Source organism: Rosa rugosa, chromosome 5 (assembly GCF_958449725.1).
Source record: "Rosa rugosa chromosome 5, drRosRugo1.1, whole genome shotgun sequence".
Taxonomy (NCBI): domain Eukaryota; kingdom Viridiplantae; phylum Streptophyta; class Magnoliopsida; order Rosales; family Rosaceae; genus Rosa; species Rosa rugosa.
Window position 1 is genome coordinate 8,532,780 of NC_084824.1, and position 27,019 is coordinate 8,559,798.

The following is a 27,019-nucleotide window of genomic DNA, read 5'->3' on the forward strand; positions in this document are numbered from 1 at the left end:
AAAAAAACACCTCTAGTAACCATTTATCAATTTTGAAATGATCAAAGGGCAGCCCAACTAGAAGGATAAACCAAACTGTTGGATAAATCGATATCAATTCTTATAATAGGTTCCTAAGTGAAGATGACACATTTGGACGTCCTATCATAAATTCATAATCATGTCCGTACTAATTTTCTTATTGTGATTGTCATCAGCTCATCCTGCATGTACTCTCATTCTTATAATGAAGTTCATTGCCAATAAGCATTATCGAGCGGTTGCAAGTTGAGCTCAAGTGTCTCTCCCAGCACTAATGCTGAATCAATCTCTGAACAACTTTTTGGACTGCATGTGTCAATCAGTGGCACTATCCAATATCTTCTGATGAGCCTCCCTGGAATACCATCTCCCTTGCCTTACTTGCCTGCAAAATCAAATCCCAACACAAAGATCTTTTCAGTTTCACAGTCCAACCATTTCCAACATTAACAGTTGAGGATATAAACCATACCTGCATTTCCCAATTTGTACTACTAGTTACAAAAGAAAGCGTTATGGTCTGCACCAAAGAACCAACTTGTATTCCAATCCAAAGGCCTCTTCCTCTCAGCTCTAACCAGAAAGCCAATATAGCAGCAACTGGAATTCCACAAAGATAAAATGCTCCAAGATTTATGTAAGCCCCTATATGCTGCCACCCACATCCTCTAGCAATACCTGTATATTCAACCATATATGTAACACTTGGAATTAATGGAACATGAAAAAAAATAACTCATTTCTTATCGGATTTTTATTGATTAACCTGTAAGGACCCCTTGCAAGCTGTCTAGTACAAGAGACAGACACACTAGAGGCGCCATTGATGTGACGTAATCGACTACTTGTTTCTCATTGGTAAATGTGTAACCAAAAGAACGCCGGAAGGCAAAGAGGGTTGTTGTTTCTATGCTTGTCTCTGTGACTGCAAGAAACAATGCAACATGCGCAGCTATACGAGCACATTCTGAGTTACCAGCTCCCAGTTCATTTGCAACTCTAGTACTATACAATTCCCAAGAGAAAAGGAAGAAAAAGATAGTATAGGTTATTACTTGCAAACATAGCTACCTTGTGCATTAGTAGTAAACAAATATACCTCGCTGCAGCACCAAACCCATAAGGTATTGCATAGAGTGTTGAAATGGTCTGGAGACTGTCCGAAAACAAAATCAAGCAAAATTGTCATCGATATCTCTTAGTATTACAAAGAGATCAAATTGAAACATCGGTTTTAATATTTGTATGCAGGCAGAAAATATACCACACAGACAAAACCGAAGTTTCAAGAGCTGGATTTGGTAGAAGCCCAGAAAGCAAAATAAGCAGCTCAAATGACCACCACTCAATGCTACAATCACCGTGCACCAAGAATCAAGAAAAATAAAAGTGGGAGACTATATATTTGAAAAATAGTATATATGAATTACCATATCATTACTGAAGAAGGGATGGCAAGGTAAAAGAACTCTCTCATTCCATGGAATACTTCCTTAGAAACTGGAGCTCTGGTTTGTGAACAAGCAGAAGAAAACTTCATGTACAATCCAAGTAAAATCACATTCAACCAATATGAGACACTTATTGCTAATGCCCCTCCAAGGACATCCAGTCCAGACTTGAATACTAGAACCCAACAAAGAGGAATATGGAACACAAGGGTAGCGCAAGAGCTTAGGAGCATAGGAGTCATCAAACTTTGTGTCTGAAAGTATCTGGTGAGTGGTTGAAGAGTTGCATAAGCAAATAGAGCGGGAATGAGCCAAATTGTGAATTTTCCAGCTTCGCGAGAAATGAGAGGATCTTGACCCATGAAAATCAGCAGGTCCTCCATATATATCCATAACAAAGATAAAGGGAGACAAATTAAGTTGAGAGAAACTATAGCAGTGTAAGTTTGGAGTCCAAGTTTCTGATACTGCTTAGCTCCATACGCTTGCCCACATATTGTTTCCAGTGCACTGGCCATTCCTATCTGTCCAAATTAACACCCAAGTTACCAGATCCACCTGGTTATTGGAAACATAATTTACCAGCATAAATTCAAGTTGATATACATTATGTTTATATAGGTTGCCAATTAAGTTTCTGCTGTATTGCCTATATAGATGTTACATATTGGGGTTTCTTACCATACAAGGCATAAAACTTGGCTAATGGTCATTACTGAATATGTGCGTTGTATGCCTTGTGAAGACAGGTTAATTGGCAATTCTAAAAGCAAAGAGTTGGACATAAAAAAAAGTGTTACTAAATGTCCGTGAACAGCAAAGAAGATGACTTACAAAAAGACTAAAGCCGGTGACTCCAGAGAGGGAAATGGCAATGGAGGTGCTAGAGAGAGCAAGCTCACCCAAGTGACCAACCATCATCATCGAAACCACACGCAACAAGTTCTGGGATAGAATCACGGCAACCATAGGTCCTGCTATGTAACATTGCCTCTTCACTTCTTCAAAGAAATAAGCCCATGTCAAACTAGTACTACTAAATTTTCTTGGATCTTTTACTTCTTTTGGTAATGTTAACAAGCTCTCTTCCATATTTGTATCTGCAATACAACTGCAGCCGAGGGATCTCAATTATGCCTTCGTACTTAAAACGAAGCAAAGCACCCAGCCACATTTAGACTTGGTTAAGGGCAATAAAGACCTCTGGAGTCGTCCTAATCATTCACCAAATGTGTTGTCGATATCATGTAACAAAGTATATACAAAGTCAGGCTCGTCTTTCTCAAGGCTCGCAATCTGCATGTGGCTGCCATGGGTCCATAACCATCAGCCCCAATATTGGGAAATTTTGGCCCAGTTACCCCAGAAAGAAAAAATTGTTCCCACTAACCCAAACCTGGGTGAAAAAGACAATTCTACCCACTAACCCACCAAAACCCCTTCAACTGATCAACTCCTTTAAGGCGGTTCGTTTTCCACCATTTTTCAGTTTCAAAAAAAAACTCGCTCTCTCTCTCGCTCTCGATTCACAGTTTCTCCACCAACTCTGCTATCTAGACCAACTCCGGCGGCGATTCAACGTTCTCCGGCGTAGTTATCATAGAAAGTGAGTGAAAATCTCTTTCCCGTTTCAGATTCTTTACCTTTCTGTGAGATTGAACTTGTTCACAGCCTAGGTTTGGTTAATCGAGTGGGTAAATGAGAAGAATAGTATTTGCAAGTTTCAAAATCAGAAAAATCTAGGATTTCGGTTTGAAATCTATTACAAATTCATGTTTATTGAATGTTTTATGTTAACCGGGGACACAAAAATTGAAAAATATGAAAATGAACATGCATTGTGAGCTTATTGCAGGTTAATACACGCTTACTGCCCCAATAGGTGTCTATTGGGGGTCATTAAGGACAGATGTGTATAGCATGGCAATAGACATCTATTGTACCAAAAACAGAAGGTTATGTCGGGGCAATAGACATGTATTGGCCCCCAATAGAGGCTTCTGTTGTTGGCCAATACACGTCTATTGCCCGGACAGAACCTTCTGTTTTGGGACAATAGATGTCTATTGGGGCAATAGACGTCTATTATGCCAAAATAGAAGCCTCTATTGGGGGCCAATACACGTCTATTGGCCCAATAGAAGCTTCTGTTTGAGATTATATATCTCTATTGGGGACCAATACATGTCTATTGGTCCCGAATAGAGGTCTATTGGCCCCCAATAGAGCTTGGTTAGAGTGTCAGAAGTAACACAATAGGATATCCAACTACATTTGAATGTGCAAGTGTTACAAAATTTCACAACAAAACTGAAGTACCAATCAATGTCAATAATCTTTGACACCAACAAATGTTAAACTGACCCTGGATAAAATCATCTATTACCCCCCAATAGCCTATTACTGCCCCCCAATACAACCAATCAAAATGCTAAAACAATTGACAACTTTACATTCAAATAGGTTCAGTGCAGGTCTTCTTGTTATGCTGTCCCATTTTGCCACATCGGCCACAACGAATGAGCTTCTTTTCACACTCTCCTCTAGACTTGAACCTCTTGAGCCTAGGCCTCCCGGGAGGCCTCTTTGCATTTGGAGGAAGTATGAAGTCATTACTTGCAGATTCCGAAGAAGCCATATATATCAACATTAGATATTGGATAAATTGGAAAATCATAACACTTCTTGTAATAATCAACATAAAAATGCTTATCCATAAAAGCATAAACATCCAATGAGGCAGCTTGAATTGCAGCAAGGGAAGCAGTTAATCTCCCATTTTTTACATGAGCACGAAGGAGTTCCAAGGTCCACAACATAAGAATACTTTGATCTAACCTCATAAACATTTGTATGGGAGTAATGCACATTGAAACGGCAAGCTTTCTCCATACCTTCTTTCAAACGACCCTCCATAACAGGAGTAAGTTGTGAGGTCCAAAGCTGTGCCTCATCTCTCCTCTCACCCATCATCTGCATCACCCTAATCCGAGTCTGATCAAGCATAGTGTACACTGGCATCTCCCGCTCAACAGCAAACCAAGCATTAAAAGATTCAGCTATACTATTAGCCATAATTCCATAACGGCATCCAGGGAAAAATGCACGGCACCAGTTTTGAACAGGCAGATCAGCAAGAAACGGATCTATAATATCAGCACCACCAGCTTCTCTCAACTCTCTTAAATGAAAACGATATTCCTTTTCAGTGCATGAATATGCCAACTCAAAAAACTTCTTTTTAACATCATCTTTCAAAACAGAAGAGCCTTTACCGTTGTATTTAGTCATGAGGTTATGCACCAAGTGCTTGTAACAGAAAAGATGAGGATTACCAGGAAATATCTTGTCGAAAGCACTCAACAGTCCAACACCGCGATCACTAATAAAAGTGATCTTTCTACCTTGAGGTTCCAGCAAGTTCTTCAAGTGTTGGAAGAAAAAGGACCAATTAGCATCAGTCTCAGAATCACAGACACACATTGCAAGAGGAAAGAAACCTACAGAAAACAAGAAAAAAAAAAGTGAGTCTACTGGGGGTCAATAGACGTCTATTGGGGTTTAGAAACCCTAATACATGATTGCAGCGTGCCGCTCCACATTTTCAACAAAAAAGAATTAAAAAAAACAACAATAAACATAATAGAAACAAAAAGGGGAGAGAAATCAGAAAAAAATAAACGTGTATTGGGGGGCAATATATGTCTATTGGGGGTCAAAACATAATTGCAGCGTGCCGCTGCACCGCCAAAGGGAGCGTGCCGCAACACATTTTCAACAAAAATACCAATAAAAAATCATAGACATGAGAAAAATACCATGATTTCCATTCTTTCCGGTTGCACAAAGTATCTGCCCCTTGTAGACACTCTTCCCAAAAGTCCCATCGACATACAAGATGGGAAGACAGAATTCAAAGCCACGAACACAGCCTGCATAAGCTAGGAAAAGCCTCTGGAACCGATTACTCGATGAATCAACTTCCAAAACAAAAGAAGAACTGGGGTTCGTCTCAAATACAGCTTCCCTATACCATGTTAACATGTTAAACGAATCAGCCTCAGAGCCATAAATCATTTCCCTAGCCTTCTGCTTTGCTTTCCAAGCAACCTTGTATGATATATCAAACCCATAAGCTAACTTGAACTTGCTGATAATTTCCCTTGGCTTCAATGACAAGTTATAGCTAATGTGCTCTTCAATACATGACTTGACAATTTTTGATCCCAAAAGCTCATGTTTTTGCTTTCGAAGAACACCTTTGCAAGAATGGACATTGTCCAACTCACCAATAATAAAGCAACCATTTGCAGGCAATACATAACCACGGACATTCCACTCACATCCTTCGGTTCCCCAATTGGAACAAACTGCATGAAGTCTGTCCCAGTCATTTCTAATAAATACAAAGCTGAACCCAACTTCAATAGCATACTTTCTGAGCCTGTCTCGAAACTCAGGGGAACCGCCACGAAATTTCTGCCCTACACATTGAATGTAACTAGCCCACTCATTTGACAAGTAAGACTTTTGAACTTCAGTCCTAAATGCCTCAGTGAGGTAATCATCTTCATCCACAATACCAGAGCAGCTATCTTCAAATGAAACAGAAGTTTTTTTGCTGCAACTTACACTATTCTTCAACACCATAATATCAACACAATCCAACTTGTAAATCTTGGCACCGCTAAACAGCGTCTTGAAATCATCATCATTGCGAAGAAAAAAAATAGCGCATCCAGGAAGCGAATAATGAAGCTCAATATCATCAGTTGCAGAAAACTTGAACCGTTCACAAATGTATTCAAACAAATGAGCATAGCTCATATATTGATTAATACAAAACATGAAACTTTGTCCAGAATGAGTGCACTTAACAGCCAAGGAAGCATCCATATTCCTGTATATAAAAAAAAAAAAAAAAAAAAAAACCACTATTGCCCCCCAATAGACACATACTGACTCCCAATAGATGGTTCACAAAGACCAAAATCATGTCAGAAGCTACCAAATCACATCATTATCAACACCGTGAACAACAATTCATCCAAAAAAGAAGAATAGCAACTATGTAAACCCATAATGACTGGCAATAGACGATTAACAAATACCAGAATAAATTGAACCGTTTCAAAACAGAATCACAACAAACTTAGCACAACAAACTTATAAGCATGAAAAATATCAAATCGAACCAAATCAAAGATGAAATTCACGAAACACAGACCAAAATTAACGCAATAAGTCAGAAATAACAAAACGAACCGTTTCAAAACAGAATCACAACAAACTTAGCACAACGAAACATATCAAACTTAGCACAACAAACTTATAAGCATGAAAAATATCAAATCGAACCAAATCAAAGATGAAATTCACGAAACACAGACCAAAATTAACGCAATAAGTCGGAAATAACAAAACGTACAGGAAAACAAAACTCAGATTCAAAAAATCAGCCTCAGACTCAATCGAGATGAATAGCAAACAAGGATAAAAAAAAAAAAAATCGAAGAAACGGAATTGAAATCGTTTCAAACCGAGCTGCAGCATGGTTGAAATCCAAAGCGACATTGCTTCTTTCTCTCTCCATTGCGAGCTTCTCTCTCTATCGCACCAGAACCAGAGCTTCTCTCTCTAAGCAGAAGCTTCTCTCTATTCGTTACCTCGGGATTTGAAACTGAGTGTGTATAGGCGGGGAGACTAGGTCGCGTTAACAAAAGGGTAAAAAGGTAAACAAAAATATATTAAAATAGAAATGTTGTGTAAAAAGAAATAGATCCTTAGAGTGTTTAAGGTAGAGGGGAATTAAAAAAAGTTGCTGGGGTAAGTGGGAACATTGACTATAAAATTAGGGTAAATTGACAAAAACCCTATTTATAAACCAGAAAATAAATAAGAAAAATGCATGCCCATAGCATATGTGGCCGGCTGGCATGTTTCTACCCACAACTGATATGATCAAAGAAGTCTGTAGCCAACCGGAAGCATTTGATTTAATTGGAAATATCTAAATGACTCTTACTCGTAGAGTTTTAGATATGTTTAATATTTCTAGATCAATGAGCAGCTTTGCATCAGATTCTACTAAAGGGGCTTTGGAATCCACTCCCATTTTAGAAGTTTTTTTTTTATTTTTTAAGAAAACTCCCATATTAGAAGTTGCCATCGGGTCATACATCTATATATAGATGGATGGGGCCGTGCCACTTTGCAAGAGATGAACAAAACGGTTAAGAAGTTAAAGAAGTGAGGTTGCGTAGCAAACAAAGTGAGATTACGAAGTAAACAAAGTGAGGAAACCGTTGAGGGATTATTGAAATGAATCATCAGCTGGAAAAACTTGGTTTAATTAGTATAACTACACAAAGCAGACCAAAGCTAAATAATTTCTAAAAGTTCGTAAGTATCTTTCGGATTCAATACTAACGTGAATTTTTTAATATGAATCTACAAACTAATAATAACACTAGTAGCCAACATTTGTGATTCTATTGCTCTAACATTTGTTTTTTTTCTTTTGTTTTTGTTTTTGTTTTTGTTTTTTTTTACTAGACCAATGCTAATGCTGCTGAAACCTAGCTATGTGTCCTAGTCCAGACTGGAATAACACTATTGACTTTTGGAAGGGGCAAAAAAAGTGAGGCACAAAAGCTTCCAAGCAAAGGGAGCTAGTGATTTACCAAAAAAAGAAAAGTAAAGCAAGGAGTGAACAATCTTTGCGTCTGACAATATATAGTGGCTGAAGATTCAAAAAAAAAATAGTGCAGAACAGCACCACCTGCAGCTTCACTTGGAATTAGAGGACAGTTTTCTTTTTTCTTGAGTGGACTACTTGGCCAAACTATGTCATTTTGATAATACATAGACTTTGGTGTTGGAGAGTCCTCGGCCAGCACCATATCATTGTACCACTGACTACTCAGATATGTAATCTTTGCAGGATCTAGTAGCGTTACATACCAGATCGTAGCACAGGTGCCCAACTCAAGACTATAGGACTGTGGACTACTTGTTGATCAACTACATGTGATTGGTGATTTCTTGTTGTGAAAATGATTAGAAAAACAAACCAGTTATGAAATGTTGACTTGTATTGCATATGTAAAGTTCAAGATAAAATTTGCAGAATGTATCCAACTCGACAGTTAACTTTCCATTTTCCACATCGATTTATCATGATAAAAGCCCATTTAAGACTTTCGGCACTCCAAAGGTGAGGCGCTGTTCGGGGCCAGATCTTGCAGTGGACGCTCTCTGGCACATTCTGGTGCTCATTATGTGCTGTGCAGCAATGCTGTCAGCCTCATAACTAGAAGCAAGTAATTTCTCCTTTAGTACCATGATTAAAGAGAATTAAGCTCATCAAAACTGATTAATCTCTGCTCGATTAGTGCAACAATCCATTAGCTTCTACATAGCTTGCCTCAAATATCCTCTCCCTTGCCTTACTTGCCTGAAACATCAAAAACCCAACATACAGATCCTTAGGTTATAGTTTTCAAAGTCTTAACAATTCCGATGTCATAAAGATCAGGAGTGATGTCATAAAGATCAGGAGTAAGATTATCAAGAGGTCATAAATGGGTTGAGAACAGACCTGCTTTTCCCAGTTTGTACAAGTTGTTACAACAGCAAGCAGAGTGGTTTGCACAAAAGCTCCAACTTGTATTCCAATCCAAAGACCCCTTCCTCTTAGTTGAACCCAGAAAGCTAATGTAGCAGCAACAGGAATCCCACATAAATAAAATGCTCCAAGGTTTACGTAAGCCCCTATATGCTGCCACCCACATCCTCTAGCAATACCTGAATATTCAACCATTGACGAAACTTAAACATTAGATTGATACATGAAAGAACTTATATCAGAAAAAGATAGAAACTCACCTGAAAGGACCCCTTGAAAACTGTCTAGTATAACAGAGAGACAAACTAGAGGAGCCATGGTTGTGACGTAATCGACGACATCTCTCTCATTACTAAAACTGTAGCCAAACAGATTGCGGCAGGCAAAGAGGGTTGTGGTTATTATAGTTGTCTCTATGAGTGCAAGAAACATCGCAGCACACGTAGCCATACGAGCACCTTTTGGGTTGCCAGCACCTAGTTCATTTGAAACTCTAGTGCTGTACATATCCAAAGAGCAAAACGGCAAGTTATTACTTACGTACATTAGAAGTAGACAAACATGTAATCTGCTGGGGTATATCTGTGTTTGAAGCTTACCTTGCTGCAGCACCAAACCCGTATGGTATTGAATAGAGTGTCGCAATGGTCTGGAGACTGTTAACAAAAACTTAAGAGTTTATCACATTGCCTAATGGAGAACCATCTCATTAGTATGGATATCAAACTTGACAAACTTGGTAACTGAAGTTCACGCAGAGAAAGCTTACCATACAGACAGAACTGAAGTTTCAAGAGCTGGGTTTGGTAAAAGCCCGGACAGCAAGATAAGCAGCTCAAATGACCACCACTCAAGGCTAAAACAAACGAGATAAATCAAGAACACAAAAATAAAACGACAAGGACATTGCAATTAAAATATTTTTAGAAAGCAAATAGAATAGGAGATTAAAAATACCATATCATTACAGCAGAAGGGATGGCAAAACAAAAGAACTCTCTCATTCCATGGAATAGCTCCATAGAAATTGAAACTCTGGTTTTCGAACAGGCGGAAGAAAACTTCATGAACAATCCAAGTACAATCGCATTGAACCAGTAGGAAATACTCATTGCTAATGCCCCTCCAAGGCTATCCAGTCCAGACTTGAATACTAGAGCCCAACAGAGAGGAATATGGAACAAAATAGTCGCCAAAGAGCTCACGAGCATAGGAGTTATTAGACTTTGAGTCTGAAAGTATCTATTGAGTGGTTGGAGAGTTGCATAAGAAAACAAAGCAGGAAGAAGCCAGATTGTGAATTTGCCAGCTTCATGTGAAATTACAGGGTCTTGGCCCATGAACATCAGTATATCCGCCATATATATCCATATCAAAGACAAAGGAAGACAAACTAAGGTGAGAGAAAATATGGCGGTGTAAGTTTGAAGTCCAAGTTTCTGATATTGCTCAGCTCCATACGCTTGCCCACATAAAGTTTCAAGTGCACTGGCCATTCCTAGCTGTTCAAAGATCAAGGTACGAAATCTAGTTAGTAACATCTTTTGTTGGTAGATAGATTCTACTTAGTAATTGGATTTTAGATAACCAACTCCATCTTGAATTCAATTTTACATTTTCACATATCATATCCAACTGCATGGCATCTGTTTAGGAATAAATGTTGCACATAGTTTTCCGACATGGTTTCTGCAAAATTAACAGCACTAAGCGACCAAATTGAGTATGGAAGGACGAATTCATCTGAATGTGCATTGTTGTCCGCAACAGCAGGTCAACAGAACACACATATCTTTATACGAGATCCTAGACTAGTCCTAAAGTCTTAATGAACTTCTTATAAATCAAATAATCTTCAGCTAGCCTATTAAGAACTCCAATAAAACCAAAAAGAACTCTGTACGCCATCAACTTCAAGGGTCTAATATCCAATAAAAAGTAGTTGGCTTAAACTTAGCTACAAAGGTCATCTTTTTATCTAAATCAAAAGCTATTGTTCAGTATAATCAATGGCCTTTTTGAATCTAAAACCCAGTTTTTGAGTCATTGTCCGAGTAAAAGTCTAACATGTAACTGGCTAAAGATTAGAGCAATGATAATATGATACAAATAAATTCAACCAAGCATTAGTTGCAGCCAAAAAATGTTCAGAAATTCAACTAAACCTGTAGGATGCATATTGATATGTTATATAATATAGGTTCATTAACCTTAAGGTTGGACACAGAAAATCAAATTCCCTGATATGGAAGAAAAAAGAAAGAAAAGTTCAAGGTGTGGAAGACTTACAAGAACACTAAAACCGGTGACCCCGGAAAAGGATATGGCCAAGGCAGTGCTGGAGAGAGCAAGCTCACCAAGGTGACCAACCATCATCATCGAAACAACCTGCACCATGTACTGGGATAGCAAGACAGCAACCATAGGTCCGGCTAAGCAACCCAACCTCTTGACTTCTTCGAAAAACATACCCCATGACTCTTTTCTTTGCTCTGCTTGATCTTTGCCTCTTGGGAATAACAAACTCTCCTCCATTTTTGTCTGTGGCTGCAGAAGGGTTTGGGGGGCTTGTGCTCAGCTTAGCATACTACAGAAGTTGGAATATAAATGCAAGGTGGAGGTGGAGAGAGACTTTTGGCACTTAAACGGCCGCCGGTAAAATTTATGACTGTGCAGCTGGAACACTAAATATGCAAAAAATTAGTTGTTTTTCAATCTGATCACAAATGAATGAAATGATCACGTTTTACTTGGGAACAAAGTATGAGTTGCCCCTTATTGATGTATTAATTACCGTTTTTTATTGATTAGAATTTGGATTTTTCTTCACTAGTTCAAAGGAAGTCTAAGAAAAATAGAATTCCAACTTTGATCTTGACTATATGGAGTTTAATACTTGCCATGTAAAATAGATGAAGTTTCCCTACAAGAACAGCAAAATGGCTGTGAATTTACAGGCTTCTATTTTCATTAGTTTTCCATAACAATTCGGTACAATTTTGTTCAATGTAAATTTTGTTTGATTCGCGGATTATATATCATTCCTCATATGAGTCATATCGTCGATGCCTCGCAAAGGAAAAGAAACCCAGTTAAAACATCTCAAAAGGAGAAACTGTCAATTAGTCGTCTAAGCCATGGGGGTCGGCCCAAGCTCGGTTTGTTCCTTTCTTTGATAGATAGAATTCTTTCGCCTAGTAAATGGGGCACAAATACTCATTATGAAAAGTAGATTTCCTTTTCTTATAAATTATACTTGTATCATATAACCTAGGTGTTCCATACAAACTCAAATGGCTACATCAAGCCAGGAGCTATATGATTCCACATGTTCACTACAGTGATAGCATTCAAACCAAAGCATAAACAGCTCCCAATACTCTAGTAAGTAGAGAGCATGAAGTTAAAGTCTTACAGAAACAGCTACTCCTGTTACATAAATTAACTGGGAGCTTCTGAAATTAGATCTAGGTGTCTGTCTAAAACTCCGAACTGAACTTCCATGTTAAGTAGTCACTAAGTGAGGAGCAGAGCGAGGAAGCACGCATGAGTAAGTGACATACTTCACACTGTCTAGAAGCAGAACAACGAAAACCCGAGAAAGTGACTTGGGTTTGATCATGCCATCAACGTCAATGTCACCTGCCTCTCTAGGATCAACCAGAACAGAAACGACCATGGAAGAATTACTGCCTTGAAAGTTGTTGCTCGACTGATTGTTTCTTATGGCGCGTTCTTCATCAGTAACATTATGATTGGATCCAGCAAGGGGAATTGCGCGACCACCAAGGATCCTTCTGTTTCCTCCCCTGTTAAGCCTTGCAGAATTTGAACCGTGTTCAGAAACATTGGCAACTGACGAGGCAGGAATTATACCTCCTGAATGAGTAGCAGCTGATACATCAAACTGGAACACTTCAGTGCACATGCCTGAACTCAACAACGGTCCAGCAAGACCTTCACGAAACCACTGCTGCAGTTTACCATCAGCAGAACCAGCTGTAAGAGCCTTCCGTTGTCCAGCAGGAGTTCTGTATAAAGGAGCACGTCTCCCTCTGTTCACTCCAGCTTCAGGTATAGCCAATGCTGAAACCAAATCTTTAGCTCCTTCCACTCTGGCCTCCCTACTCTTAATATGAGTTTTAGCTTTCTCACTGGCCAGGACTGAATGAATAATCAAGTTCCCATCAATCTTAACAAGTTTATCATTTCTCGGAACATACAAAGAGGCAACAAGAGGCTCACTAGCATTACCCACGCCAGGTAGCCCCTGTTCTTTCTGCCTCTCATGAATTTTGTTAGAGACATCAAATTTCCCACCAGATACTCCTAAAGGTATATTTCCCTCTGATCCATTCAAATGACCCTCAACCGTCAAAACCTTCGCCCTCTGCTGATCGTAAAACCTATCTCTAACATAATTCGACCCACCAAAACCAACATTCACCATGGGAACAAGTCCACCAAAAAGCAACAGGAAAAACAGCAGACCCAGGAAACTAATGCTAGCAACCTTCTTGGTCTTACTCTCCGACTTCTTCTTCGGCTTTGGCGCAGGCACAGGCTGCTGGGTTTTAAGCCTAGGTATGGGAACCAAAGGGACCTGAGAACCTTGCGGTTTCACAACATAAGGCGAGTATGGCATCCATGGATAACCCATGGGTGGCATTGGGTACATCCCCGGAGGCGGCAGCTGCGGCGGTGGGCACATGCCACTACCACTGCTCAATTGCTGCTTCAGAGTAGCATTCTCGGCCATAATATATGAAATCTTAGTATTCAAATCAGCTATAGTTGTATGCATAGCCCTTACCTTATCTTCAAGCTCTTCCACATAATGCTTCTTCCTCTGCCTCGAAAGCTGAGCACTCTCTCTGTTCCTCATCAATCTGGCCTTCCTCTTCTCATCTTCATCGTTCAAGCCACTCTCCGACCTCCGATACTTGGAGCTTCTCGACTCCACGTTCCCTTCTTCGCCGCCGCTCTCTTTCTTCCTCTTCGCAACGAAGCCGTTTCTGGTCATCTCCTCCTCTATCTTCACCTTCTCATCGGCAGTAGTGACGTTCGACGACACGTCGCGATCGGAGTTGCCGGAATGAGTAGGAGAATTGCCCGCCTCGGGAATCCCGGAGCCCTGAGACGACAACGGCCCGACGGAATTCTCCGAAAACTCCTGATCGTGGCCACCGGACTCCGACGACGGATAATTCAGGAAACCGGAGACCACGCCATCCGAGGAGCCCTTGGAAATTCCGGACTCCGGAGACTCCGAATCCAACAGAAGAGTGGAATCACCGCTCGGCTGAGCCGTTGGATCAAACCCGTCGGGGATGAGGAAGTCGTCGGCCTCCGACGGGAGGTAGAGATTGTCCAAATCATCAAAGGTGAGCTCGTAATCGCAATTGTCGTCGGAGCCGAACCCGAACCCGAGATCCGACATGAAGGAATCGGAGGGCATTCCGGTGTCAGATGAGAAGAATTGAGGATCGAGAGGAGGGATCGGAAGGGACTCGAAGTCCTCGCCGGAATTGGTAGCGTTACGGGTCAGATCTGGAGGGAGTATCGGCGGTTCGGCGACGACTGAGTCTTCCATGTTTAGGGTTTTCTGGAAGGTTTGAGAGAGAGAGAGTTTAGAGGGGTATAAATGGAGACGGAGACGGAGACGGAGACGGAGAAACTCGTTTGGGGGAAACTAGTCTGAACTTTCCACGGGTATTGACTGTGTGGGAGGACTCTATAATAGCAGTGCGACCCAAACCGTGTATTATCCAAATCAAATATATATTGGGTCCTTAACCAAAAGCCCCAAAATTAGCCAAAGTTATCCCACTTACCCCAGCAAGAGATTTTTATTCCAGCATACACAATTTGACGTCAAAAGACCATTTTGTCCTCAACCCATTTAAAGATTTACAACCAAACACCACACACTCTCTCTCCCCGATCACACTCCATCTCTCTTCTCTCTCTCTCTTCTCTCCAGCCTGTCACGATCTCGGCCAGATCGTCGTCGGCGTGGTCGCCGGTCATCTGAAACTGTAACGTAATCCTTCCGTCGCCAGGCTCTTCGCCCAATCGGAGGCCCGTCCGGCTTCGATGCTCCGTCGAGACTCTCTCCGTCGCCAGGCTCTTCGCTCTGAATTTTGGGTCGGATATTGACCCACATCCTCATGGGCGGGCTGTTCCTCACGAAAGCCTTGAATTTGATTTGAGCGTTTTGTTGTTCGCGGTGATTGTTTTGATCGGAACCGGTTGGTCGGTTTTGTTGATGATTGTGATCCTCTGCAAGTTCTGACCAATTTATTGGCTTCGGTTGTGAGTGATAAGACTAGGCCATTTGTTTGTTGATATCATATGCTGTACTCTGTTTTGGCTTCTTTTTATATTTTAGTATTGAATTTTGTGTGCTTTTTCAAAGGAACGTGTTATAGCTATAGATGAATATGATGCTGCCATTTGGCCTTTGAACTCATTCATCATGTTTACTGTTTAGAGTAACCGTTTCGCCTCATCCTTATTGGAAAAGATGGAATTGGATTTAGAAGGTCGCCTATGCTTTTGATTATACTGTTTTTCATTATCCTTTCTTTTATTTCTTATAAAATGAGGGCAGAAGGCCCAGAAGGAAAGAAAAAAGAAAGGAAAAAAAGATTATATTGGGGGGCAATAGATGTCTATTGGGTGGCAATAGACGTTTTGAATTAATGTAATCTCCTCTTTTTTTTTCTTTAATTAAAGTTATATTTGTGTAATTTTAGAAAAATTAGTTCTCATTTCTGTAATCGAAACGTCTATTGGGGGGCAATAGACGTCTATTGGGGGGCAATACATGGCTGATAGTCGTCTATTGGGGGGCAATAGAGATCTATTGCCCCTCTATTAGGAGGCAATAGATGTCTATTGGGTGCAAAAAAACTTTCCGGTGAGATTTTCAGCAAATTCCGGTGGGCGGTAACCGGTGACCGGACTCCGGCGGCCGGTGACCGGAATCCGGCGAAAGTTGACCGGATTCCGGCGACCGGTTACCGAACTCCGGCGAAGTCTCCCATGGTTTCTCTCTCTTCCATTTTCTCTCTCTCTCTAAGTAACAAAGGGGTAAGGGTAAAATGGTATTAAAAAAAAATAAAAAACAAAAAAAACATCTTAATGGGGTATTAGGGAATACCTCCTTAGAGTGTTTTGGGTAAGAGAGAATTAAAAAAACTTAATGGGGTAAGTGGAAAAAAAATCTCTAAAAATGGGGTAAATAGACAAAAACCCAATATATATTTAAGAGCATTTAAGAGACTAAGATTTGTTTCCTCTTTCCAGAAATTTACGAGATTACCCACTCTGACCAGATGCAAATTGCTAGGGATTAATAGAACTTGGATTACGCTACATTAATATACAGATATATTAAACAGATTAATTTGATATAATGATAGATTAGTTTGATCAGATGTCGAAACAAATCAAAATATTAAGTTGATTAATTTAATATGAGGGTAAATTAATTTGTTCAGATCTCGAAATAATTTGATCGTAAGGAGATGATTTACTATTGTAATACAATAATCTACAAAATAGTTAAAATTTTATTTGCAGTGACCATCTTTCTTTTCGGTGATTATTTGTAATTATTTAAATGTAATTGAAATAAATGAATGGTTGATCAACAAAAATATATTTCTTATCACCTACGATTAATATGATAATAGATTTTTTTACCCTCAACTAGGGCAACAAAAAAAAAAACCTAGCGCTTTGCTAGGGGAGAGAGCAGCCGCCCACGCGGTTTGCTTCTGAATCTTCCTTCATGAATATGGAGGATTTGGGTGATTCCGATGGTGCGGTAGGGATCTGGCGTAGCAGCGAGGGTTGCTTGCCTCGTTTCTCTTCCATGCGCCGGAGTTACTATGGTGATTCTCGAGGCCATTGGAGGCTCGGATGGTGGAATCGCTTTCCACTTCTGGTGGTGGACGAGCGTCGTACGATGGAGGCGAGTCTTGGTCGCGTACGGCGGTTCTGGATTTGCGTCTGGAAGGTTGATATGAGCGACGTTGGGAGGCGTGCGACGGGCGACAGAGCGCCGGATGCTGAGCCGATAGGCCGCAGCTTTCCCAGGCTGAAGATGCTGAGCGACGGCATGGTGCAGATTGGTTTGAAGATCCGGATTTGGGATCCGGGTCGGATCTGGGGCTGAGCCTGGATCTGGGTCTGGATTTGGGCTTGGCACTTGGCCTGGATCTGGGTTTTGAGGTTGATTGTCTTTTGGTTTTCATCCTTTTGGTTCTTAGGTCACTTTGGTGGAAGATTGATCTCTGTTTGGCGTATTTTTTACGTGGAAGATGTTTGGATGGTCACATCACCAGTTACATTGTTAGAAGATTGCCCTTTTGTGGATGGTCACACTATCAGTAACATAGGTGGAAGATTATTCTCTTTTCGACGTAAGATGTACGAGGAATCTGCTTGGTCGGTCATACCACCGGTTACTTTGATAGAAGATTACCCTGTTATGGTTGGTCATACTATTAGTAACTTTTCACATAGCACGGTTTACACCCGATGCGTCCTCAGATGCATTTTTGCATCCAATCGTATCTTTGCTAGGTTTTATGTTCATTGCTTTATTTTCGTATCTTTCATTTATGATGTAGTTTATACATCTGTCTTTTGTAATCTTTCTTATTATTAATGGAGTTGACATTTATTCTAAAAATATATATATATATATATATGATAATAGAAGTTTAATCACCAAAAAATTTCATATTTTGGTTGGATTTTTGTAAATCTTTTTTTTTCGATGAAAAGAGGTCAGCCCATTATATATATTCAGCAAGCAGTACAAAGCGAAACACCCCTATGGGGTCGACAGAAAGAATCGTTTCTTAGGGAACCCTAAACACCTATTCTAGAACAAGAACAAGCCCCAGGCCACCCCGAGTACACCCACATTTTAAGGAAAATAACGCACCTTTATTTCAAACAAAGATCAAACATCCTCCGAAGTAAATAGTAAAATGAATCCTCAGAGAATGTGATCTTTGCGACCTAACAAAATTTTAAGTAATAATGGAAGTAAAGGATGAAACCTCATCTTGCAGACTTGCACCTCCAATTCTAGACCAACCCAGGCCCTAGAAAATAGAGTCCAGCCCACGATCCTTGAGGACAAAACAACTACTTGGGCCCAAAACCAAACCCTAACAGCCCAATGTCAAGCCCAACCAACACACCTAGGGTAAACCCTAGATGAGAAGGCAGTCATGCCGCCGCCGTCAGCCACCCTTCGCTGGAATAAGCCGTCGTCATCCACCATTCGCGGGAATACGCCGCCTGCGCTTCCACCACCACTGATAGCACCCACCTGAAGGCAGACATCAACACGCCTCCTGGATAGAGATGGATCCAATTCCGGCAAAGGAGAGCGAGTTCCACCACCAACCTCAAAACCAAATTCAATCCCGACATCAATCCCTGCCACCGAAGAGAAATCTAGATCACCACCGATCCCTTCCTCCTCCTTAGAATTCGACTGATCCTTGCCCAACCATAGATCGCCATCACCATGCATAAAGGCCCCGACACTGATGCCCACCCTCGCGGTCGTCATCCAACCTGCAGCCCGGTCACAAGCCCCGATCGATTCCATGTCAGTCGCCAGACCACCATTGTTATGAGCACAAACCGCGACCACAACAAGGAGAATAAGGCCGCAGCCTACAGAGGATAGGCACCGTCGAGCGAGCCCAACGACACCAAGATGCAGCCAAGACGAAGGTGAAGAGACCCCCTTCTTGGTTGAGAATGCAAGGCGGCCACCAGCCCAACCTAGTCGCCGCCAAGAACCCTCTCTCGCGAGAGTTAGAGAGAAAGACATCTGATCTTTGCAAAATCAATTCTTTTACAGATTTTTGTAAATCTTATTTTCACCCCTGTTTATTCTATGTACCCCGCGCTGTACTTTCCTCGTGGCACAAAAATTTAAATTCATGATCTATATGATGTTGGTTACACTAACTAATTTATGACTTATCGACGAAAAATATTAATGGATAGTCATAAAACGATCATGAAGTTACACATCAGGACACCTTCAAAAATGAATAGAAGAAAATGGTTTTTGGATGAGAAAAAGCCTTGCAATTTCTAAATCCTCTGCAGCACGCTACTCCTAATTGATCTAAACAAAAAGTAGACAATGCCTTCAAAGGTACAAAATGCTACGAGAAAAGAAGTTTCTAGTATGATGAACAGCTATGATGGCGTCAGCTAAAAGACTGGCCAGATGGAAGAAAAATAGTTAGTTAGAAAGTTTGGTAGCATTTTCGACCAAAACACATTAAATATCACATGACGATGACACTATGGACATTCTATATAATATCCCTTATGTTGTCTTCTTCTTTGTCAAGTACTCCTTGTTTTCTTCTAAATTATGATCCTCCGTCTCACTAATTGCCTCCGTGTCATAATAAACAAAGGCAATCAGTTTCAGAAGCCAAAGATGCTCTTTCTGTAACAATGGCAGAAGTGAGTTCAAGTCTTAAGAATCCTCTGGTTCAAAATCAAGAGAGAAACCATGGAATCGATGCCGAAACATCCCAGCAAGGATTTGGTAGAGATGATGTTATTGAAGAAGCTAAGAAGCAACTATGGCTTGCAGGGCCTCTTATTGCAGTAAGTTTGATGCAGTGTAGCTTACAAATCACGTCAGTCATGTACGTCGGCCATCTCGGAGAGCTTCCGCTTTCCGGTGCCTCTTTGGGCTCTTCGTTTGCTTCGGTCACCGGATACAGTATCTTGGTAAGAGAGCATCAATTTGTCACAACTTTAACCGTTTCATTTTTCATTATAGCGTTACGGTTACCAAATTTGTTCACCAAATGATGTGTCATTATACTTACAAAATGTGGTTTAAAATAAACTGTTGTCATACAATTTATTCGAAATTTGGTATATCACCTCCATTTTCCTAGCAGGGTTTGGAAGATCATCTTCCTCAACTTTTTTTTTTTTCTTTTTACAAATATTTGATATTTTTTAGCACAGTTGGGAATGGGAAGTGCGTTAGAGACGCTATGTGGGCAAGCCTATGGGGCTAAACAGTACCACATGCTTGGAGTCCATATGCAACGAGGAATACTAACACTGTTAGCGGTGAGCATTCCCTTGGCACTCATTTGGTTCTACACAAGCACCATTCTTATTGCTCTTGGCCAAGACCACGAGATATCCAACGAAGCAGGAACTTTCAATCGATGGATGATGCCGAGTCTTTTCGCGTACAGCCTCCTTCAATGCCTCAATAGATTCTTACAGACACAAAACAATGTGTTTCCAATGATGATAAGCTCTGCAATCACAGCTTTTCTTCACATTATAATCTGTTGGGCACTTTGTTTGAAATTTGGACTAGGAAGCAAAGGCGCAGCATTGGCCATTAGCATTTCCTATTGGGTTAATGTGTTGTTATTGGCAAGTTATGTGATGTTCTCGCCGGTCTGCAAGAACACTTGGACAGGATTTACGAAAGAGGCATTGCATGATATCTTAAGCTTTATCAAGCTTGCCGTTCCATCAGCTATAATGATATGGTAACCAAGTTTCTTCTTCTCCATATAAGAGGTAGTACATATCTGTTGCAGACTACCTATAACAGTCTTTCAACTATAACTACTGGTTTACTAGAATCTTTTTAATGCAGTTTTGAATATTGGACATTCGAAATGGTTGTTCTCTTGTCCGGTCTCCTCCCAAATCCAAAACTTGAGACATCTGTGTTATCTATAAGGTATCAGTGCCTTACTCTATCAGTTTCTACTTATGGATAGCAAAATATGAAAAAATGTTTGTTTTTGTTCAAGCAGCCTTAACACATGTTGGATGGTCTATATGATATCAGTTGGTCTTGGCAGTGCTATAAGGTTAGTGATGCCATGTGTTTTTGGGTGATTCCTCAGTACATTCTCATTACTACTGCATAAGTTGATCTCCTCCAGAAAAGCAGCAACATAGAATTAGTAGTACATATGTTTTCTACTAAAAACAATCGTCTGTTATCAAACAGTACAAGAGTGTCAAATGAATTGGGTGCCGGGCGGCCACAAAGTGCACGATTAGCTCTACAAGTCATGATCACAATGGCTTTATCCGAGGGTGCCGCTATAGCAATAGCCACAGTATTGGTTCGCCGTGTTTGGGGAGTACTATACAGCAACGAGAATGAAGTGATCAGATATGTTGCTGAAATGATGCCACTGCTTGCACTATCTGACTTCTTGGATGGATTCCAATGCGTTCTTTCAGGTCCTAAATTCTATAAACACTACTGAATCTGATGTTTTCATGACTTTGGTTCAGAACTTACAGTGTAACGGCCTTTTTTTTCTTCTATTCAAAATTCTAGGGGCTGCCAGGGGGTGTGGATGGCAAAATCTTTGTGTATGCATAAACCTTGGGGCTTATTATGTTGTGGGAATTCCTAGTGCAGTGCTTTTTGCTTTCATCCTTCATATTGGAGGCATGGGGCTTTGGATGGGTATCATTTGTGCACTTTTTGTTCAAGTTACTGCACTTGTTGCAGTAAATGCCTGCACCGACTGGTATCAAGAGGTAAATTTGAGTCAAACTTATAACTGATTTATACATGTCAAATACAAGAGTTTATTTGATGTCTGTTCATTTACACATTTCAGGCCATGAAAGCTGCTCATAGAGTTCAGAATACCAGCTTGGTGATTGACAAGGCATTAGCTTAGTTTATGAGACATATGAACACAACTCGGATGAAATAGAAGAAACTTCATTCAAATGGGAGAGAGAATAAATTGATAGGTACCTGGAAATCTGAAGTCAACAAGATTGAAGTGTAATTCAAGAAATTTCTAGTCCCATTCTATTCCATGATTGTTCTAAAGCATGCAATTAATATTAGTCCTATTAGATAAATGATAATAATCAGAACATTTGACTTATACTTCAAGGACTGCTACCAAGTGCATTCCATCCTATTTCATTCATTAGTGCTCAGTCTAGGCTACCCAATACTTGATTACATCATTTCTATCAGATAGAAGTGCACTAAGACTCTGAAGAATGAACCCAGAATGCTTCAACTTTGAGGCAATCCCATGGCACATCTCATCAACCGAACAAGAAAATGATGGCACATAACATTCCGATGAAACACCCTAGATTAATGTTAAAATGTTCTCCAAATGTTAAAATGTTCTCCAAAATGGGAATGTTTGAAATTTAATATAGCTATGTCACCAAAAAGGATCACCCTGCCAGGAAGAAATTTGAAGATTTGATATAAAACCACTTAATTTTCTGCACTTCCGACAGATGATACAGGTGGAAGGGATGGTTCTTCTGCAGTGATGTTTGACTCAGTTGCTAAATCAGGCGAAGATAGGGGCTGCTTTGGTTCTGTTGCATCATCAAGTGAAGAAGGGGGTGGCTCCTCATGTTCATTGTTCTCAGGATGAAAATTTATTGGGAATTTTGTGACTCGCGGCTTGTCAGCTAAAATGTTTCTCTGGACCCTATCAATCAGCAACTTAGGGGGAGGTTCCTCTCTCAGTTGTTCATCATCATAATCATTGTTCACATAGTATCCCACCCTAACAAACTCCTGCCCCATATATGAACATGTCAACAGCAGTACTGTGACACCAATGATATCTTCATCACGTATTTTTGACGGGTCTGGAGGGTCAGCCTGCCAGGAGAACAAAACACATAAGAAAACAGAAAGAGGATTGAGTTTCACATCCATGTTGGAAACTTAAAATAACCTTGAGAACCTGATACAAGGAGTCGGTATAATTACCTGAAATACAAAACGGTAGTTGCCAACATTGACAGGACCAACAAGCACACTCTCCAAAAGTTGGTCATAGGTCTCATCTTCAGCAGATCCAACATATATGAGCTTCCATTCCAAGTCTGTAAGAAATTGAATAATATCTCATGTCAACAAACCTATAACTTTGCAGCTAAAGATGAGATCATTCAAGGAGTTGGACAAGCAATACAGATATGCACATTCTTCATTTTTCACAGGAAATTCCTATCATCCTAAAACCCAAAATCAACCATGCTTGTTGAAAGCAAAGTTCTGAACCTAGAAATGTTCAACGTCCGGCATCACCTAGACCCTGAACCAACTATTCTAACCTAGGTATGCCACAGATTCTGCCACTCCCCTAGAAGAACCAAGACAGATATAAATCATAGACCAAGTAATTGTTCGTGTTGGTCATCAAACCAGGAAAAAACAGAACCACCTACAATAGGATACAACAAATAAGTTACATTTATCCTCTTTCAATCATCAGTTAGAAACCATCTAACAATATAGAACACAAAACCATGCTCTATAAGTAAAAAGTCGGGCAAACTTGATCCATCAAGAAATTTGTACCTAGACTTAAGGTGAAGAAATTAAGCTTTCCCTCAATTGTATTATATTATGCTTTCACCACTGCCTCAAGAACTCGGGGATTTTTCAAAGGGGGAATCATGAACACTACCATCAATAACATCCCTAAAGCTCAATCTATTCAAGAAGATCCCTAAATTTTCATTTGCAGTCCATAAATTCTTTGTTTTGCTTACTCCAATTTTCATTACAGACCCCAATTACAAAATCCCAACAAATTTACAGCAAGAGATAAATCAAATTCAAGTATTTGGGGAAGAAATTCCAAGAACCCTAGCTGAACCTACACAAAACCAAACGAGCATTTTGCCCTAAATTCATCCAATACAGAACAAAAGAAGTAAAATCCAAGATAGAATAATCATGGGTTTAACAGGATTACCGTCTTTGAGGGAAGCCAAGCACTCGTATGAGATTTCGAACTGGAACGGGTTGAGAAAAGCAGAGGGGTTGTCCAAAACGGCGACGTTTGTGATGTTGACGGCACTCATATTCGCGACGACAATTCACAATAAGAGTCCGGCTGCGTCCTTAAATAGACCCAGAATCCCAATCCTGGATTTGGTTAAGCCTTCACCGACTCTCGAAGAACCCTAGAACGGATTTTGGGCTGGACCGGAGACCCGGAACGGACAGCTGGAGGGAAAAGAAGATGGTGGAGATTTGGAGGAGCGGAGATTTGCAAGGAAATATATATATATGGGAGGGGAAGAGGGAGGGTTGGGGTTACCGGCAGTACCCGGTCTGCTGCTCTGGAGGGAAATTAAGGTGGGAATTTGGGCGGGACATTTAACATTTTTGGCACACGTTGCCTTCTCATCCGGCGGGATTTATACACCAGAGAGAGCGAGCAACAGAGCCCAACCCACGACTGGATTCTCTAGACTCTCTATTTTTTTAACCTTCACGTCTCAACCGACATAATTGACCTAAATTTATGACACGTTTACTTATTTAAATTAAATATGAAAATGACCCGAATGATTTCAAACTTATAATACATTTATTTGGACAAACAAGTACGAAAATAACATTAGAGGTGGATATCTACCATATCTATGGAGAAACAAATATGATTACTAATTGGTTAACCAAACTTAGCATGTCTTTTGACATTGCTGATGGGTCTCGTTTGTAACAAAAAAAAAAATACATAAATGACAATTGACCATACTTTAATATCATAAATTGAAATAGGTATTCAGGATATATAGTTTTTGGACAAAATATTGTTTACTCCCTATACTTATAAGGTTTCGACGTTTCAGTCCCTGACGTTTCAATTTCACCTAAAAACTCCCTGAACTCTTCAATTTCACCTAATTAGTCCTTGCCGTCAAAAATTATGTCATCTTGCTCACGTGGCAGTTTTTTCACAGTAAAATGACTATTTTACCCTCACCGACCAAAAAAAAATTCTCTATTTTTTTGTTTTTTTTTTTAACTCTCTTTTCTCTATGTTTTTTATTTGTTCTCTCTCTTTTCTCTTTTTTTTTTAAATCTCTTTTCACTCTCTTTTTTAACACTCTTTTCTCTTTTTTTTTATTTGTTCTCTCTCTGTTTTTTTTTTAACTCTCTTTTCTCGGTTTTTTTTTAACTCTCCTTTCTCTCTCTTTTTTTAACTCTCTTTTCTCTATGTTTTTTATTTGTTCTCTCTCTTTTCTTTTCTTTTTTTAACTCTCTTTTCTGTCCTTTTTTTCAACTCCCCTCTCTCGTCTCCGTCCTCATCTTCACTGCAAACCCAAGCCAAGAGTTAAAAAAAATAGAGAGAAAAAAGAGTTTTAAAAAAAAGAGTAGGAAACAAAAAAAGAGAACAAATTAAAAAAATAGAGAAAAGAGAGTTTAAAAAAAAAACAGAGAAAAGAGAGTTAAAAAAAAGAGAGAGAAAAGAGAGTTAAAAATAAATAAAAGAGAAAAGAGAGTTTAAAAAAATAGAGAAAATAGAGTTAAAAAAAAAAGGAGAACAATTTTTTTTTTTTTGTCAGTGAGGGTAAAATAGTTATTTTATTTTGTCATCAAGATGACGGAATTTTTGACGGAAAGTTGACGGCAAGGACTAATTAGGTGAAATTGGAGAGTTCAGGGAGTTTTTATGTGAAATTGAAACGTCAGGGACTGAAACGTCGAGACCCTATAAGTATAGAGAGTAAACAGTATTTTGTCCATAGTTTATAGTTCAATTACCTAAGAGGAGTAGATCATAGAAGTCGACAATAATGTTTACCTACTCAGTACTCACCCGCTTCTTTCCTTGAGTGAGGCGGGAATGTCATTCTTTTTTTAGAAGAGGTGAAGTATGACCATTGTTGTCTGCTCCCTTGTTGTCGGGTGCAATTGAAAGTCTGGCTTTAGGTTCTCTCCACCTGACTTTTGGCGTCCACGACTTTAAATTGGAGAAGCTTGACAAGGACCTACAGATGCGAAGAGAGAGGTTATCGGAGAGACCGATGTAAGGCATGCCAAATAAACTTGTTCCCCAAGTTTAGATAAGTGTGTTTGAGCATTGAAAGAGATTGGAGAAGAATAAATGGTGTTTAAGCATTTTGACATAAGAATGAGGAAGAAGAAGAAGTGCCCAACAATTTGGCATAACAATGGACCTAGAAGGAATAGCATGTGCATTTTGGCATAGTGATGGGAGAAGAGTATCCTTCAGCCTTGTGAAGGCTGAGTATTTATAGAAGAATGGTGGTTGAGATAGAAAGAGAAGGCATTGGCTCTTCCCTAAAACGTGGGTGTTAACCTGGCCTTATCTTTTGCTTATTGAGACTCCAAATGATGGGTCTAATATGGTTGGGGAAGGGTAAGTAGACAGGTATCACCACCTAAGCTCCCATTTTCCTTAAATTACTATTTGGCCATACCTGAGAGTTATGCATGCTTCGTGTCACGGCTTGGCATAGTTGATGAGAGTTGGCATTTGATTTGTGCTACTATATATCTTTGTAACGACTACATGTGCTTTAAGAGTGAACTTGGGGGGTCAAGGTTTTAACCTTGGAGGTTGTGGCTATGATCCTTAGGGGTCGAGGCTTCTAAGTCTTGGGGTCGAATTCTTGGCTTTTGGGGGTCAAACTCTCGATTACTTCGGACTGCTTTTCTAATAGCGAGGTCATTATATGCTATGGTTGTTAATGTTCAGAATACCGCCATATGATGTCGGCTTATGATAACGTGGACGAGGATCCAATTTTCCGATATTTAGAGAGTTCGTGAAATCCTGCTAATCTGTCAAGAGAAATACAACCCCGTCAAGAGGGGAGACCGCGGCTGGTGGTCTTCGCTCCTCCGATGCTAAAGTTAGACGATGTACTTATATTGACAAATGTAGCGGTAGATAACTATTAAATACGTAATGAATGAAGAGAGAGAAGTTTACCTTTTATAGGTGAGATAGTGAGTTGCCTCACTCTTGTTTTCGATTTGGGACTGATATGCTTTAGTTTGCTGAGTTTTGGTCCTTTATGTAGAGACGACTTTGGG

At 40.0% G+C, this 27,019-nt stretch overlaps 6 protein-coding genes across 7 annotated transcripts; 1 reads left to right on the forward strand and 5 right to left on the reverse strand.

Annotated features, from left to right (window-relative positions):
- On the reverse strand, positions 1 to 2,742 carry LOC133710361 (protein DETOXIFICATION 12-like). 2 transcript variants are annotated; one of them, XM_062136411.1, is made up of 7 exons: positions 2,307 to 2,742; positions 1,452 to 1,996; positions 1,286 to 1,372; positions 1,121 to 1,177; positions 788 to 1,026; positions 494 to 699; positions 1 to 406 (listed from the first exon to the last, which is right to left on the reverse strand). In XM_062136411.1, exons 1-7 carry the CDS (start codon positions 2,562 to 2,564, stop codon positions 350 to 352), a joined length of 1,449 nt encoding a protein of 482 aa, XP_061992395.1. In that variant the 5' UTR covers positions 2,565 to 2,742; the 3' UTR covers positions 1 to 349. The 2 variants fall into 2 exon arrangements, with proteins under 2 accessions (XP_061992395.1, XP_061992396.1); XM_062136412.1 differs by lacking the exon at positions 1,286 to 1,372.
- A 1,439-nt stretch (positions 2,743 to 4,181) lies between these two features.
- On the reverse strand, positions 4,182 to 6,368 carry LOC133711151 (uncharacterized). Its single transcript, XM_062137315.1, has 2 exons — positions 5,291 to 6,368; positions 4,182 to 4,972 (listed from the first exon to the last, which is right to left on the reverse strand). Exons 1-2 carry the CDS (start codon positions 6,366 to 6,368, stop codon positions 4,182 to 4,184), a joined length of 1,869 nt encoding a protein of 622 aa, XP_061993299.1.
- Positions 6,369 to 8,518: 2,150 nt separating this feature from the next.
- On the reverse strand, positions 8,519 to 12,194 carry LOC133708337 (protein DETOXIFICATION 12-like). Its single transcript, XM_062133798.1, has 7 exons — positions 11,389 to 12,194; positions 10,057 to 10,601; positions 9,869 to 9,955; positions 9,699 to 9,755; positions 9,360 to 9,598; positions 9,073 to 9,278; positions 8,519 to 8,928 (listed from the first exon to the last, which is right to left on the reverse strand). The coding sequence occupies exons 1-7, from the start codon at positions 11,632 to 11,634 to the stop codon at positions 8,863 to 8,865; spliced, it is 1,446 nt and encodes a 481-aa protein (XP_061989782.1). The 5' UTR covers positions 11,635 to 12,194; the 3' UTR covers positions 8,519 to 8,862.
- A 124-nt stretch (positions 12,195 to 12,318) lies between these two features.
- On the reverse strand, positions 12,319 to 14,841 carry LOC133708336 (bZIP transcription factor 17). The gene has a single exon (XM_062133797.1). It carries the CDS (start codon positions 14,690 to 14,692, stop codon positions 12,605 to 12,607), a length of 2,088 nt encoding a protein of 695 aa, XP_061989781.1. The 5' UTR covers positions 14,693 to 14,841; the 3' UTR covers positions 12,319 to 12,604.
- Positions 14,842 to 19,483: 4,642 nt separating this feature from the next.
- Positions 19,484 to 21,993, forward strand: LOC133709976 (protein DETOXIFICATION 16-like). The gene is made up of 7 exons (XM_062135948.1): positions 19,484 to 19,893; positions 20,140 to 20,684; positions 20,795 to 20,881; positions 20,958 to 21,014; positions 21,158 to 21,396; positions 21,497 to 21,702; positions 21,786 to 21,993. The coding sequence occupies exons 1-7, from the start codon at positions 19,612 to 19,614 to the stop codon at positions 21,846 to 21,848; spliced, it is 1,479 nt and encodes a 492-aa protein (XP_061991932.1). The 5' UTR covers positions 19,484 to 19,611; the 3' UTR covers positions 21,849 to 21,993.
- Positions 21,994 to 22,206: 213 nt separating this feature from the next.
- On the reverse strand, positions 22,207 to 24,428 carry LOC133709977 (probable histone chaperone ASF1A). Its single transcript, XM_062135949.1, has 3 exons — positions 23,919 to 24,428; positions 22,925 to 23,040; positions 22,207 to 22,813 (listed from the first exon to the last, which is right to left on the reverse strand). The coding sequence occupies exons 1-3, from the start codon at positions 24,025 to 24,027 to the stop codon at positions 22,415 to 22,417; spliced, it is 624 nt and encodes a 207-aa protein (XP_061991933.1). The 5' UTR covers positions 24,028 to 24,428; the 3' UTR covers positions 22,207 to 22,414.
- Between the last annotated feature and the right edge of the window lie 2,591 nt (positions 24,429 to 27,019).